This window comes from Pinus tabuliformis, chromosome 8 (genome assembly GCF_031772625.1).
Source record: "Pinus tabuliformis cultivar Carrire ecotype Pingquan chromosome 8, CPIR1, whole genome shotgun sequence".
NCBI lineage: Eukaryota > Viridiplantae > Streptophyta > Pinopsida > Pinales > Pinaceae > Pinus > Pinus tabuliformis.
In genome coordinates, this window is record NC_142294.1 from 535,444,439 (window position 1) to 535,458,600 (window position 14,162).

The 14,162-nt window shown below is 37.4% G+C and overlaps 1 protein-coding gene across 1 annotated transcript in view; it reads right to left on the minus strand.

Annotated features, from left to right (window-relative positions):
• Positions 1 to 1,543: 1,543 nt before the first annotated feature.
• Positions 1,544 to 14,162, minus strand: part of LOC149236515 (pentatricopeptide repeat-containing protein At5g15010, mitochondrial-like) — a 54,871-nt gene continuing 42,252 nt past the window's right edge. The window contains exons 2-5 of the mRNA XM_089368938.1: positions 11,995 to 12,364; positions 11,634 to 11,813; positions 1,902 to 2,211; positions 1,544 to 1,816 (exon numbers count right to left, since the gene is read on the minus strand). Of these exons, the coding sequence (XP_089225064.1) occupies positions 1,544 to 1,816; positions 1,902 to 2,211; positions 11,634 to 11,813; positions 11,995 to 12,364 (1,133 nt within the window). The remainder of the gene's footprint in view (positions 1,817 to 1,901; positions 2,212 to 11,633; positions 11,814 to 11,994; positions 12,365 to 14,162) is intronic.

The window sequence follows — 14,162 nt, forward strand, 5'->3', positions numbered from 1 at the left end:
CTTGTTCTTCTCTTTATAGAAATTTTTGGGTTTGTGTAGGTTCCATTTGATTCTCTCACTATTTCTTGCAACTCTCAGAAGAACCAGTTCAATGCAAACACAAAATACAAGCACAAGAAGATGCTAAGGAATTAACTAACCTAGAATATAGGCCATAGGAAACAAGTAGAATTCTAGTATGATTCCTGGAATGGCTAGTCACCAATTATAGGGAACTGTAACAGGCATAATTTGCAGAGTTTTCACAAAGTGTAGCCTGGTAAAAGTGGTCAGTTTCAAAACTTCTCCTTGCCAAAGGTGATAATAATACAAATAATTTGAAAATAGGACTGGAAAGGAACAAATTTTTGTCCATGACCAAACAAGAGCTTGAAGCAATGATAAACATATCCAATTGTGTCTCCATTTCACCAAAAGCTTTGGCTTGATTGAAAGCCTAAAAGTTTATTGTCATTGTTGCAAGGATGGGAAAACTTTAAGTCCTTGTTTGTCTACTTCAACGATTTTCAATGAGTTTGGGTTTAGGTTCCTTTGGTTCCAAATAAAAGTCTTCAAGGTTCCCTTGGATGAATCCTAAAATAATTCCACGAAGTATCCTTCAAATCTTACGGTTTCTCTAATGAAAACGAGGTAGAAATGGGTAGAAAGAAAACTAACACATTTGTATTAATCCACGTACGAGCACAAAGCATGAAAACGGGAACTAAATAATGTAAATATAGCATATATAAGTTCAACCATTCAAATGTTTACATGCTATATTTTCAATTTCTTTGTCATTGAACTAATGAACTTATCAAATCATATTTTTTTCTGCTGGTTTAAAGTATTATGATGTCATAATCTGTTTAAATATTATGGTTTAAATATTGTTTTGTATCCATATTTTTCACACTTGTGTGCAACTTACCACAAACTTTGAAAATACTGAACCCAAACCATGCAATTTCACCCTGGGACCGCAACAACAATGTAATAATCTGCAAAATTATATTGCTAGTAGGTTCTCTAGGTCTTCGGGCAAATAAGTGATAGCTAGATTAAAAAGCAGATTGTTTGAGGATAAACAAACCAGTGAGAGCGATCTCTTCCGCTGGTTATTGAAATGAATGAAGTGAACATCCAAAAAATACCTATACAAACTTTACCAAAGATAAGTTCAAAGTTTCTGGCGGATTTGACAAGTGTTAGGTAATCCACATGCAAAGTCCTTGACATGATATTTGATTAAGCTCAAATCGAAGGTGGACAGAATCCAGTAAAAAGTACTTTACTAGAATAAGGAAAAATAACATCAACGATATTGAATAATGTTAGGATTACATCAAATACCTAAACAGAAGAAATAATTAGAACATTTTCTTTCAAAGAATATGCCTTTGTATTAACATTTTTATTAAGGAGCCTGTACTGTTATCATTCCAATAACATGATGGTAATAAATCATATGTATAAAATCTTATGAATATGAGATTACTGTGAATCATTTCCATATTATGGTTGAGGAGTAACCTCTTTAGATATTTTACAACTTCAACTATCTTCATTGCCTAATTTCTGCCAAACTTATATCTGGAAAAACGTCCCTCCTAGGTTTTAATGAGAGCCCTCTTGCTACCATCTCTTCTCTGTACTTGCGAGCTAAAGAGAATCTACCCCGCTTATTGAGCGTGTATACTAGAGCCTCATAAGCACACTTATCTAGACTGCAGCCTCTTTGTTGCATTTGATTCCAAATTATAAAAACTACCCTCAACAAACCCCATCTTCCAAATTTTCTCATCAACAAGACATAAGTATCAATGGCTGGAACACATCCAACGTATTAGTACAACTTCTTACTTGATCATATGCAGAGGAAGAAGATTATTAAAGGAAAAAGATCTAGTATTCACTTTTACCTGAATAGCTAGGCTACCAACACCTCCTTCTCCACCTACAACGAACACAGTCTGACCCCTTTGAAAATTTACTCTGTCAAAACCTTCCTGGGCAGTTTGAAGAGCTAGAGGAAAGCTGGTTGCTTCTTCAAAGGATATGTTTTCAGGCTTCAAAGCAATCAGACTCTCTTCCACTACTGTGTATTGTGTTAAAGTTCCACATTGTTTTGGCCTGCTTGTGTTGAAGTTTTGGATATTTCCATATACTTCATCACCCTTGCTAAATTTTGAGACATTATCTCCTTCATCAACTATTACTCCTGCCACATCACTATTGGAAATAATATTGAGAGGGGGGGTGAATCAGTATTATCAAGTTCTTTTAACAAATCTTCCTTATTTATACTTTGAATTATTTTTGCATATCAGTACCATAAACTAATGAGCATGAACAAGAAAAACAGATAGTCACACCAAAGAACACCAGATGTAAGGTGGAAACTCAATGTGGGTGAAAACCACCTGCTGCAATATGTCTCTATCTTCTTTCAAATTAGAAACTCCTTTTACAATGGATTTTGTACTGTTGTAGTCCTTTACCAGTACGCAGGCTGCAACCTGCAGAGAGCTACAACTCTCTCGTCTTCCAGTCTCTCCTGGAAGGGAGCTACAACCCCCTACTTCCAATTTTCATGAGTTTTTCAAACTGGATATCAAATGATCATAAAGTACATGTAATTTACACAGTCAACTGCAGTAACCAGATCAATAATAATAGAACTAAACCCAGAACACCTTATCAACAGAAAAATTCAGTCAACAGAAGATCTTAAGACAGATACACAGTTTTTCTTTCACTGGCCTGCGTCGCTACGCACTTCACCTTCTGCTCCCCTGCGTATACCCGCAGAGAGCCTTCTGCTTCACCGCGCACCCACGCACTGTTTCTTCAACTGCTCTGCGTACTGTTACTGTAGGTACGCACCCAGAAACACTATCGCGCCGCGTACTGCTACTGTAACCACGCACTCATAGATACTATCGCGCCGCGTACTTTTACTGTGCGTACGCACCTGAACCTTCGTCGCTCTGCGTACCCACGCAGTTCTCTTTCTTCTGCTCTGCGTACCCACGCAGTGCTCCTTCTTCTGCGCTGCGTACCCACGCAGCTCTCCTGTTTCTGCTCTGCGTACCCTCGCACCTGAACCGTTAAACACCTGCGTACTTCTGATTAGGGCTGAATTAGCAATCCACCAGTGTGCCACAAATAGTCAGATGCCCAGATCTGATCATGCGCTCGAGAGATCACCCTTCACAGATTCGCTTTCAACTTCACTTTCATATAGATCAAGCTTTTACGACAATAACCCAATATTTCAGATCTTAAGATATTCAATTTGCAAAAGATACTTAGCCAAGTGATCTCCTTTGCCTTATATAGGCAGCCTCCTCCTAAAATCATGGATCAATACCACGAGCCAAAACCATAATAACACAAATACTGTCGGCTAAATACCAAGGGTTAAACATAAGAAACCCCACGTGTGTGTTTCTCTGCCTTGAAGTAAGTGCATTGGGGGTATGCACCTCCTGAATGGCTGCCTTGCGTGTCTAGCCATGGTCCCTTCATGGTGTACCTGCGGGTACGCATCTTCTGAACTATTCTCCTGCATACTTCTTAATTTTCGACATATTGAGAGCCTTGCCATGGGTGTTGCCATCAAGTACAACATCTGTAACATATAGCCATACCAGAAACATAATGCCAACAATCTCCCCCTTTGGACTTGATGGCAACCTCAAAAACTTCAGCTTCATTCTCCCCCTTTGACATCAAGGGCAAAGGGGTATGCTCCCCCTTAGAACATGCTCTCCCTGAATATGAACCAGATCTAGAAAGAAGAACCATAATCCACCAGAAAGAGATAGAGACATATTGCAGCTATATTCAGACCAGCTTCCTTTTGTACATCCTCCATAATGCCAACAATGCATTATATGCTCCCCCTAAACCTGTGCCATTCAATCTTCAACCAATCAGCCACCCAGCACATGCGTACAACCATCAATCAAAGGAGTTTCAGCAATAAGATGATGCATCAACTACCCCCAGCTTTTGCCTGAGGTATTCAAAAGTCTCCCTGGGTAATGGTTTGGTGAGTATATCAGCAACTTGTTCCTTAGAAGGAACATACTCCAACTTGACCTTCTGTTCAAGCACTTGTTCCCGGAGAAAATGATACTTGATTGGTATGTGCTTGGTTTTTGAATGCATGACTGGGTTCTTTGAGATGCTGATTGCACTTGTGTTATCACATAAGATGGGAATAGGTGGAGTACAAGTGATTTGAAAATCCTGTAGGGTCTACATCATCCAAAGGAGTTGAGTGCAGCAAGATGCAGCAGCAACATATTCCGCTTCAGCTGTAGATAAGGAAATCGAACTCTGTTTCTTGCTAAACCAAGATACTAGTCTGGAACCCATAAATAATGCACCACCACTTGTGCTCTTTCTGTCATCCACTCTTCCGGCCCAATATACATCTGTATAAGCGTGAAGTGTGAGATCTGTATCTCTAGGATACCATAAGCCATAATTTTGAGTCCCTTGAAGATATTTGAAAATTCTCTTCACTGCCTGAAGATCAGTCTCCTTCGGATTAGCCTGAAATCTTCCAACTATTCCAACTGCATGCATGATATCTGGTCGGGTACCTGTCAAATAAAGTAAACTTCCAATCATAGATCTGTAGGTTGGTTAGTGTACTGCTGCAGATTCATCATTTGTATTGAGGCTACATCCTGTGACCATGGGTGTACATAATGGTTTTGCATCTTCCATGCCATATTTCTTCAAAATCTGTTTGAGATACTTGGTTTGAGACAAAAAGATCCCTCCTTCTTTTTGTTGGATTTGCAAACCAAGAAAGTATGTCAATTCTCCCAGCAAGGACATTTCAAATTCTTTCTGCATGACCAAGGCAAAACTTTTACTCATAGCTTCTTCATTGCTGCCAAAGATAATGTCATCTACATACACAATACGTATTAGCAATTTGTCATTTTCAACTTTTATATAAAGATTGCTATCTGCTGATCCTTTTGAAAAACCTTGTTAATGAAGATATTTGTCCAAACGATAGTACCAAGCCCTTGGAGCTTGTTTGAGACCATAGAGGGCCTTTTTCAATCTGCACACAAGATTTGGATCATTTCCAAGAATGAACCCATCTGGCTACTCGATGTATACTTCTTCTTCCAAGTCTCCATTTAGAAAGGCTGATTTCACGTCCATTTGAAATACTTTGAAGTTTTGAAAGCTTGAGAAAGCAAGGAACATTCGGATGGCCTCAAGTCTTGCAACCAGAGCAAAGGTTTCTTCAAAGTCTATTCCTTCCTGCTGCGAATACCCTTTACAAACAAGTCTGGCCTTGCTTCTGATTACTTCTCCATTTTCATTCAATTTATTTTTGAAGACCCATTTTGTTTCGATAACATTCTTATACTTTGGTCTAGGAACCAGCTCCCAAGTGTTTTTCTTTTCGATCTGCTCAAGTTCTTCATCCATTGCTTTCACCCAACATTCATCTTTGCATGCCTCTTTCACATTTTGTGGTTCAGTAGAGGAGATTAATGCCAAATAGCTTGAAGCTTCTGCAACTGTTCTTCTTGTTTGCACACCTGCTTCTTTCTGCCCCACAATCTGAGATTCTGGATGATTCTTCTGAACATATCTGGATGGAGTTTTCTCTTCTATTCTTGTCTGCTCCTCTGGTTCTTCTTCTTCATTATTCTGTCTTTGAGGGTAGCCTTCATCTTCTTCGATGTCTTCATGATGTACTTGCCTAGGAATGTATCCCTTCTCATCAACCACTACATCAATGCTATCAACAATTCTGCCAAGTCTTTTATTGTAGCATTTGTATGCTTTGCTATGTGGAGAGTAACCAAGAAGAATGCCTTCATCTGCTCTAGGTTCAAGTTTGCCAAGCTGCTCATCAGTATTCTTGATATAGCATTTGATCCTGAAGATTTTGAAGTGCTTTACCAAAGGAGTCTTACCACTCTAGAGCTCATGAGGAGTTTGAGTGCTGTTCACCCGGACATTTGTTTTGTTGAGAATAACAACCGCAGCATGTGCAGCTTCACCCCAAAAAGTTGCGGGAGTTCCTGATTCATCAAGCATAGCACGAGACATTTGTTGGACTGTTCTATTCATTCTTTCCACAACTCCATTTTGCTGAGGAGTTCTAGCTGTAGAGAATTCTCTTCTTATCCCATGTTCTTCACAGAAATCAAAAAATTCATTTGAGGTAAACTCCCCACCTCTGTCGGATCTGAGGCACTTAATTTTGTGACCTGATTCATTTTCAACCAAGGCTTTGAAGGATTTGAATTTTTCGAACACTTCATCTTTGTGCTTCACAAGTCCTAACCAGACAAACCTGGAGAAATCGTCAATGAATAATATCAAGTATTCTTCTCCTCGAGGTGTTCTTTTCCTGAATGGACAGCATGTATCTGTATGTACTAGCTCAAGAGGCATGCTAGCTGATCCTTCCTTCTCTGGAAAGTAAGTTCTGGTTTGTTTTCCAAACTGACATGATTTGCATATGGTGTTGTCAGGAATTTTGATATCTGGAAGATCGCGAACTGCATGATATTTGCATGCTTTCCTTATTTGTGAAAAGCTTAGATGCCCCAACCTCCGATGCCATAACCAGTGCTCATCATCCTTGCTCAGATAGCATTGTTGTTGTTGTCCTTCTTCAAATATGTACAGATTATTTGGAGTTATTTTTCCTTTGATCATTGTTTTACCTGTATCTAGATCACGAACAAGACATCCATTTGATCTGAATATCACCTCGGTTCGTTGATCACACATCTGGTTGACACTTAGAAGATTATGCTTCAATCCATCAACATATAAAACATTTCCAGCCTTGACCTTTTCTTTTAATTGAGCAATGCCTTTTCCTTTTATAGTTGCAGGAGTATCATTTCCAAAAGAAACTTTCTTTCCCTTTTCTAGAGCAGAATATGACTCAAGTTTTTCTTTATCACCTGTCATATGCTTCGAACATCCACTGTCAATGTACCATAGATTTTCCTGTCCTTCTGCATAAAATGCTATCCCACATCTTTCTGTTTGTGGTTCCTTTATTCTCCATGTTTTGGTGCTTGAGGCTTGTTCCTTTTTCTGCTGAAACTTGCTCCTGCATTCAGAATCTTCATGACCAAAGTTATTGCAAATAGAACATTCAACTTCATTTTCAAGAGCCGAAAAGTTGTTATAGGTCCTTTTAGTAATCCCGGTCATACTTCTTTGTTTTTGAGCTTCTCTAGTCATGATTGTTTTATATGCAACACATTGAGCTGCTTTGTGACCAAAGTTATGACAAGAGAAACATTGTCCATTGAAGAAACTTCTGCGGTTATCAAATCTACCGGCCAAGTGATTGTAATTTCTATTGTCATTCATTCTTGAACCAAATTGAGAAGATTTTACCTGTGGCTGGTTGTAGCTTTTGTTCATCCTTAAGACGGATTGCCCCTGATAGTCTTTGTTTGCAATTCATCCCTGCTTTACCTGATAGTCTCCATTGTGCTTTTGTTCATTCCTTTTTGCTGCATCAAGATAACTTTTTGAAGTGGATGCTTGAGAAGTTTCTTCATTATAGCCCAGACCTGTCTTGTTTAGAGGAGAATGCTGTACATTGATAATCTCATCCAGAGTTTCAGATCCTTTGAAAAACTTAAGATTAATAGCTTTTGTTTTCTCAATCTCTTTTCTAAGAGCAACAATTTCACCTTATAATTTTTCAAGATGTTTTTCCTTTTCATCAATTTGAAATTGTAGAGTATCAATGATCATATTCTTTTCTTCTATACATTTCTTGAGTCTAGTAATTTCTTCAAAAAGGTTATCCACATCTATAGCATCCATATAATCATCATCTTCAAATGCCATTAACAGTTTATATTCATTACCTTGTTCATCATCATCACTATTTGATAGACCATCACTATCTTCATGAGTGTAGTAGCTTTTCTTATTTGCACCCTGTTTCTTGTTCCATCTAGCAGGCTCCTTTCCTTTATCCTTATAAGGACATTTTGCAGCATAATGACCTACTCTTCCACAAGCAAAGCATTTAAAAGGTAACTTACCTCTGAACCTTTCAGAACCCCTTTGAAGATTTCTGACAAAATTTGACTCTTCTTCTTCTTCTTCTGGTACGTAACTTGCTTCATAATAATCTCCTTTGCCTGATGCCTTGAAAGCAGCTTCTCTTCTGTCTGATGGACCTCCCTTTCTCATTTCATAAGCAGTTAGAATTCCATGTAGCTGAGACATAGTAAGAATTCGTAGATTTTCCTTTTCTTCTATTGCAGATACTTTAGATTCAAACTTGGGGGACAATGATCTTAGAACCTTTTCAACAACAATAGCCTCTTTTATTTCTTCACCCAAATTTTTCATGCAATTAACAATCTCATCTACCCGAAGAAAATAGTTAGCCACACTTTCATCATTATACATCCTGAGATTCTCATACTGAATCCTGAGAGTTTGAAGTTTAGCACGTTTTACTTGTTCATCTCCTTCATAGCTCAAGACAATCTTGTCCCATATTTCTTTTGCGGATTTATATTGCATAACCTTTACGAATTCTGTTTGAGATAAGCATCCCAGCAAAGTATTGACTGCTTTAGCATTTGTTTCATATTTCTTCTTTTCGGCCGCACCTGTAGGAGTAGCTGAAGGAAAAGCGTAGCGTGTATCTATGATATCCCAAACTTTTGTACCAAGAGATTGAAGATAGGCGGTAACTCTTACCTTCCAATAATTGAAGTTTGTCCCATCAAAAATTGGTGGCCTGATTGATGCTTTCCTCTCGTAGTTGCTCATGATGAATGATCTTCCTTCAAGCGATCAAGCTTCTCCGAAGGACCTGCTCTGATACCAATTGTTGGAAATAATACTGAGAGGGGGGGTGAATCAGTATTATCAAGTTCTTTTAACAAATCTTCCTTATTTATACTTTGAATTATTTTTGCATATCAGTACCATAAAATAATGAGCATGAACAAGAAAAACAGATAGTCACACCAAAGAACACCAGACGTAAGGTGGAAACCCAATGTGGGTGAAAACCACCTGCTGCAATATGTCTCTATCTTCTTTCAAATTAGAAACTCCTTTTACAATGGATTTTATACTGGCGCAGTCCTTTACCAGTACGCAGGCTGCAACCTGCAGAGAGCTACAACTCTCTCTCGTTTTCCAGTCTCTCCTGGAAGGGAGCTACAACCCCCTACTTCCAATTTTCATGAATTTTTCAAACTGGATATCAAATGATCATCAAGTACATGTAATTTACACAGTCAACTGCAGTAACCAGATCAATAATAACAGAACTAAACCCAGAACACCTTATGAACAGAAAAATTCAGTGTACAGAAGATCTTAAGACAGATACGCAGTTTTGCTTTCACTAGCCTGCGTCGCTACGCACTTCACCTTCTGCTCCCCTGCATATACCCGCAGAGAGACTTCTGATTCACCACGCACCCACGCACTGTTTCTTCAAATACTCTGCATACTGTTACTGTAGGTATGCACCCAGAAACACTATCGCGCCACGTACTGCTACTGTAACCACGCACTCATAGATACTATCGCGCCGCGTACTTTTACTGTGTGTACGCACCTGAACCTTCGTCGCTCTGCGTACCCACACAATTCTCTTTCTTCTGCTCTGTGTACCCACGCAGTGCTCCTTCTTCTGCGTTGCATACCCACGCAGCTCTCCTGTTTCTGCTCTGCGTACCCTCGCACCTGAACCGTTAAACACCTGTGTACTTCTGATTAGGGATGAATTAGCAATCCACCAGTGTGCCACAAATAGTCAGATGCCCAGATATGATCATGCGCTCGAGAGATCACCCTTCACAGATTCGCTTTCAACTTCACTTTCATATAGATCAAGCTTTTACGACAATAACCCAATATTTCAGATCTTAAGATATTCAATTTGCAAAAGATACTTAGCCAAGTGATCTCCTTTGCCTTATATAGGCAGCCTCCTCCTAAAATCATGGATCAATACCACGAGCCAAAACCATAATAACACAAATACCGTCGGCTAAATACCAAGGGTTAAACATAAGAAACCCCACGTGTGTGTTTCTCTGCCTTGAAGTAAGTGCACTGGGGGTACGCACCTCCTGAACGGCTGCCCTGCGTGTCTGGCCGCGGTCCCTTCACGGTGTACCTGCGGGTACGCATCTTCTGAGCTGTTCTCCTCCGTACTTCTTAATTTTCGACATATTGAGAGCCTTGCCATGGGTGTTGCCATCAAGTACAACATCTGTAACATATAGCCATACCAGAAACATAATGCCAACAATCACAACCTGGCACTATCTGAAAAACATTTCAAAGAGACATGCAGATTCTGAAAATCATGGCCTTGGATCTAATTCATATGTTTTATAGACATTAAAGAATATGGGTAGTTTTAATATTCATTCAGAGTGATACAATGGGCCTGAAAATTATTGGAACAAAAGGGTTATATGATCCCAAAATAACCATGAATTCTCATCAATATTATTTGTAGTGTCCAATACAGATTATGTTTTTTCACCTTATTTTTCTTGGTAGACATTTTACATTTGACTACTGAACAATAAAAACATGTGCAATAATGGATTGTTGTTGAGTTTTCTCTTAATGAAATGATCCAATAGCCGGGCAATACCATGTGGGATATGATCATACTGACAGGTATTTTCTTATGGAAAACATTGGTGTTGAGCAACATTTCACGAGGAGAGTTATCCAATCTATTAGTGAGATGTTATAATGATTTTCAGATCAAGGTTGGCTATGTAGGTCTTAACTAACCAAAACTAGTATTTTTAGAAATAGATTATTCATCGAGGGTTTTGTAAATTTATAGGAAATGAGGTAATGGACCTCAAAAACATAACGGGGGTATACAGTCCAGAAAACATAAATTCTAGTCAAAACTATGGACTCTGGAAATTATGAAGTTAAGATTATGCTCGTTTTGCAAATCATTGCAAGCTATGAAATGGAACTTAAAAGCATTGAGGAAATCAACTCAAACAAGCTGGGAGTCTGATAAAAAACTAGAGATGAAATCCATCCAACAGGTTTCTGTAAATTTGATAGATATGCTGCAATGAAATGAAAAGTAATTCAATGGAGGATCATATGAATTCTTCATCTTGTAAAAGAGACCTTCAATGACACAATTCATCTTTATATAAAATATAACGATGGTTTGTTAGAAAATTCATGAGAAGATTTCTCTCACTGGGAATTAAAAACTGTTGTCCTTGATTTCTCCATTGCGTAGTCTGAAGTCTATGGATTGAGTGCAGCAACACAGACTCTAAAAAGGACCTGATTATCCCCCAGTTCAAACACAGAGAAGTCACCATACTGTAGTACCTCTGGATATAATTCATGTTACATTTTCTTCTGCTTCATCAACCATTTTGTCAAAAATTTCCAGTGTCTCCTTCAACCTTCTTAGTTTACTACAGAAAAATTGATAAGTGGTGGCATTGGGAATGCACCGTTGATGAACCATCTATTCCAATAGCTAGTAAGCTTTATGCATTTTTCCAGCTATGCAGAGATTCCTGCTTAATGAATTGTATTCCATAACATTGGGATGACATCCTATCTCCAACATACTATGCATGACCTACAATGAATCATTAACACGGTATACTTTGCCAAGAACGTGAATCAGAATATTATAGACTGTGACATCTGGTTGAATCCCTCTTTCCTCCATTTCTTGAAATAACCTGAGTGCCTTCTTCGGATTCCCGGAGTTGGCCAATACATCCATAAACATTGAATAAGAAAAGAGGTTTTGGAAAAAGCTATCAATTTCATTTGCTTCTTTCTAGAACATTTTACATTCTTTCCAAGATTTTCTCTTACACCATCCCATAAGAAGAATGTTGAAGGTCTTCGTATCCAGAGAGAATTTCGAATCCTTCCCAATATAAATGTGTTCTACCTCTTCAACATGATTTTTCTCACACAAAAAATTGATAGGACTATGAAAAGCAGTCTTGTCTCATCTGTTCAATCACTTCCCAAGATATATCAAATTGTTTAACTTTACCGAGTATGTTTACAATGGTATTGCACACCTCTGTGGTATGTTGATATCCATGTTGCCTACCAGCCCAAACAAAGAAACCATATGCAATTTTCCAATTGTTCACATGTATACAGAGAACTTTTTCTACCAAATAAGGATCAATAGCCGACACTGTTTTTTGTAGAGCAGACTCCATTTCTTCCTCAGACTCAACAACATTTCTAAGAATCCCATTGATATTTTCCAAGGCCTTTGCAATACCATCATCATTCTGAGAAACTTTATGCTTTTTACCCACTTTCTTTGTATGAATGTCCCCTACACCTAGTTGGGAACCAGAGGACAATAGTAGTGTTACACATAATCATAAAGGTGTCTTTCTCTCTAGGTTAATCATCTAACCAATATAATTCAGAATGCATTTTTGTATTTGAAGGTTGACCCTAATAAAAAATTATGAATGAACTGCTTGTTGTTTCAAAGTTTCTAGTTGATAATTGTCTTCAACATTAATATTAAAGAAAAATACACCCTAGAATCTTCGATATGCAATGTTCTCATGTTTAATGAGATCTCTTTAAAAATTGTGCAGTTCAAAATTTCAAACTAAATATGAATATCAAATCCATGATAATTGACACAAAATGTAGTAATTTATGTTTTGATTCTCTTTGTTCTTTTATATTTTATCTTTTAATGCAAATGCAATAGAAAATGCATGCATTATAAACTAGTTTTGATCTTCTACATGCAAAAAAAAGATTTATCTGTGGTAGACATGAGTTTCCTTCACACAACATTCACACTAGTATAAGAAACAATCATTTCACCTTCGAATTTTTGAGAATGTTTCATTAAGAAATTGAGTTGCTCAACCACATCCCTCTTCAAGTCACAAACACCTTTGCATCTGAAGTACAAGGCTACAAATATATTATTATTTTTGGATGTTTAGTGCAAGAATCTATTGTCAGTCTAAACCCAATTTGAAAATCCCAATACCAAATCCATGATAATTGATAAAAAAAAATGCATTAGTTTATGTTTTGATTCTCTCTATTCTTTTATATTTTAAATTTTAAAGCAAACACAATAGAAAATGCATATGTGATAAACTATTTTTCATCTTCTATAAGCAAAAGAATATTTATTCACAACAGACATGGACTTCTTTCACATAACATTCACTGGTATAAGAAACAATCATTTTACCTTCTACCCATTCAGAATGTTTCATGAAGAAGAAATTGATTTTCTAAACTGCATCTTCCTTTAAGTTACAAGTACCTTTGCTTTTTATGTACAAGACTGCAAATTGATTTTTGTTTTTAGAAGTTCAGTGCAAGAATCCATTGTCAGCCTAAATCGAGTTTGATTTCAATTATGAGGTTAGGTGGAAATCAATTTAAGCTCATTATAGATTTTGATAATCATGATTTCTTTGATGCTATAACCAGAATCTGTTACGATGGTGGAACATCTCTCTTTGGATAAGAATACTTCCAACATACCATTGAGGCTTATTGAAACATTCAAGTAATATGCTGTACCCTTTTATGTTAGTTTTAGTCAATTTTACATTTGCATGATGTTCATGGTTATAGGAAAGTACATGGATGAGAATGTTTTTAGTAGTGGTAGCAAGGAACTTCTTTTCAATGATATTCCTTATAGTGCAGCTGCAACTATTTCAAGTGAGTTCCTTTATGTTGTAGTGAGAAAGTATTGGATTCAAGAGGATGTTATATTCTTCAAGGATGTACCTCCAAGATACCATTGAGGCTTCTTGAAACATTCAGGTAATATGGGTTCCCTTCTATGTAAATTAGATTATTCATTCCTCTATCTGCATTATATTCCTTTCATGGTTTGAAAAAAGTACATGGACAAGGTGGAAGTTTTATAATGTTAGCAAGCTACAACATTTTGATTATTGTCCTTGTTTCTCAACAACTATTATAGGTGAGTCCCTTTGAGATTTAGTGTTAATTGTTTAGTGTTTAAGAGTTGTAATATATGATCTTGATGTGTTGTCATTGGAAATGCATATAGAAGGATAATTGAAATTGGTATATCTATAGAAATAGCCAAGAGAGGAACATTTGTGGAGCGTGTAAATGTT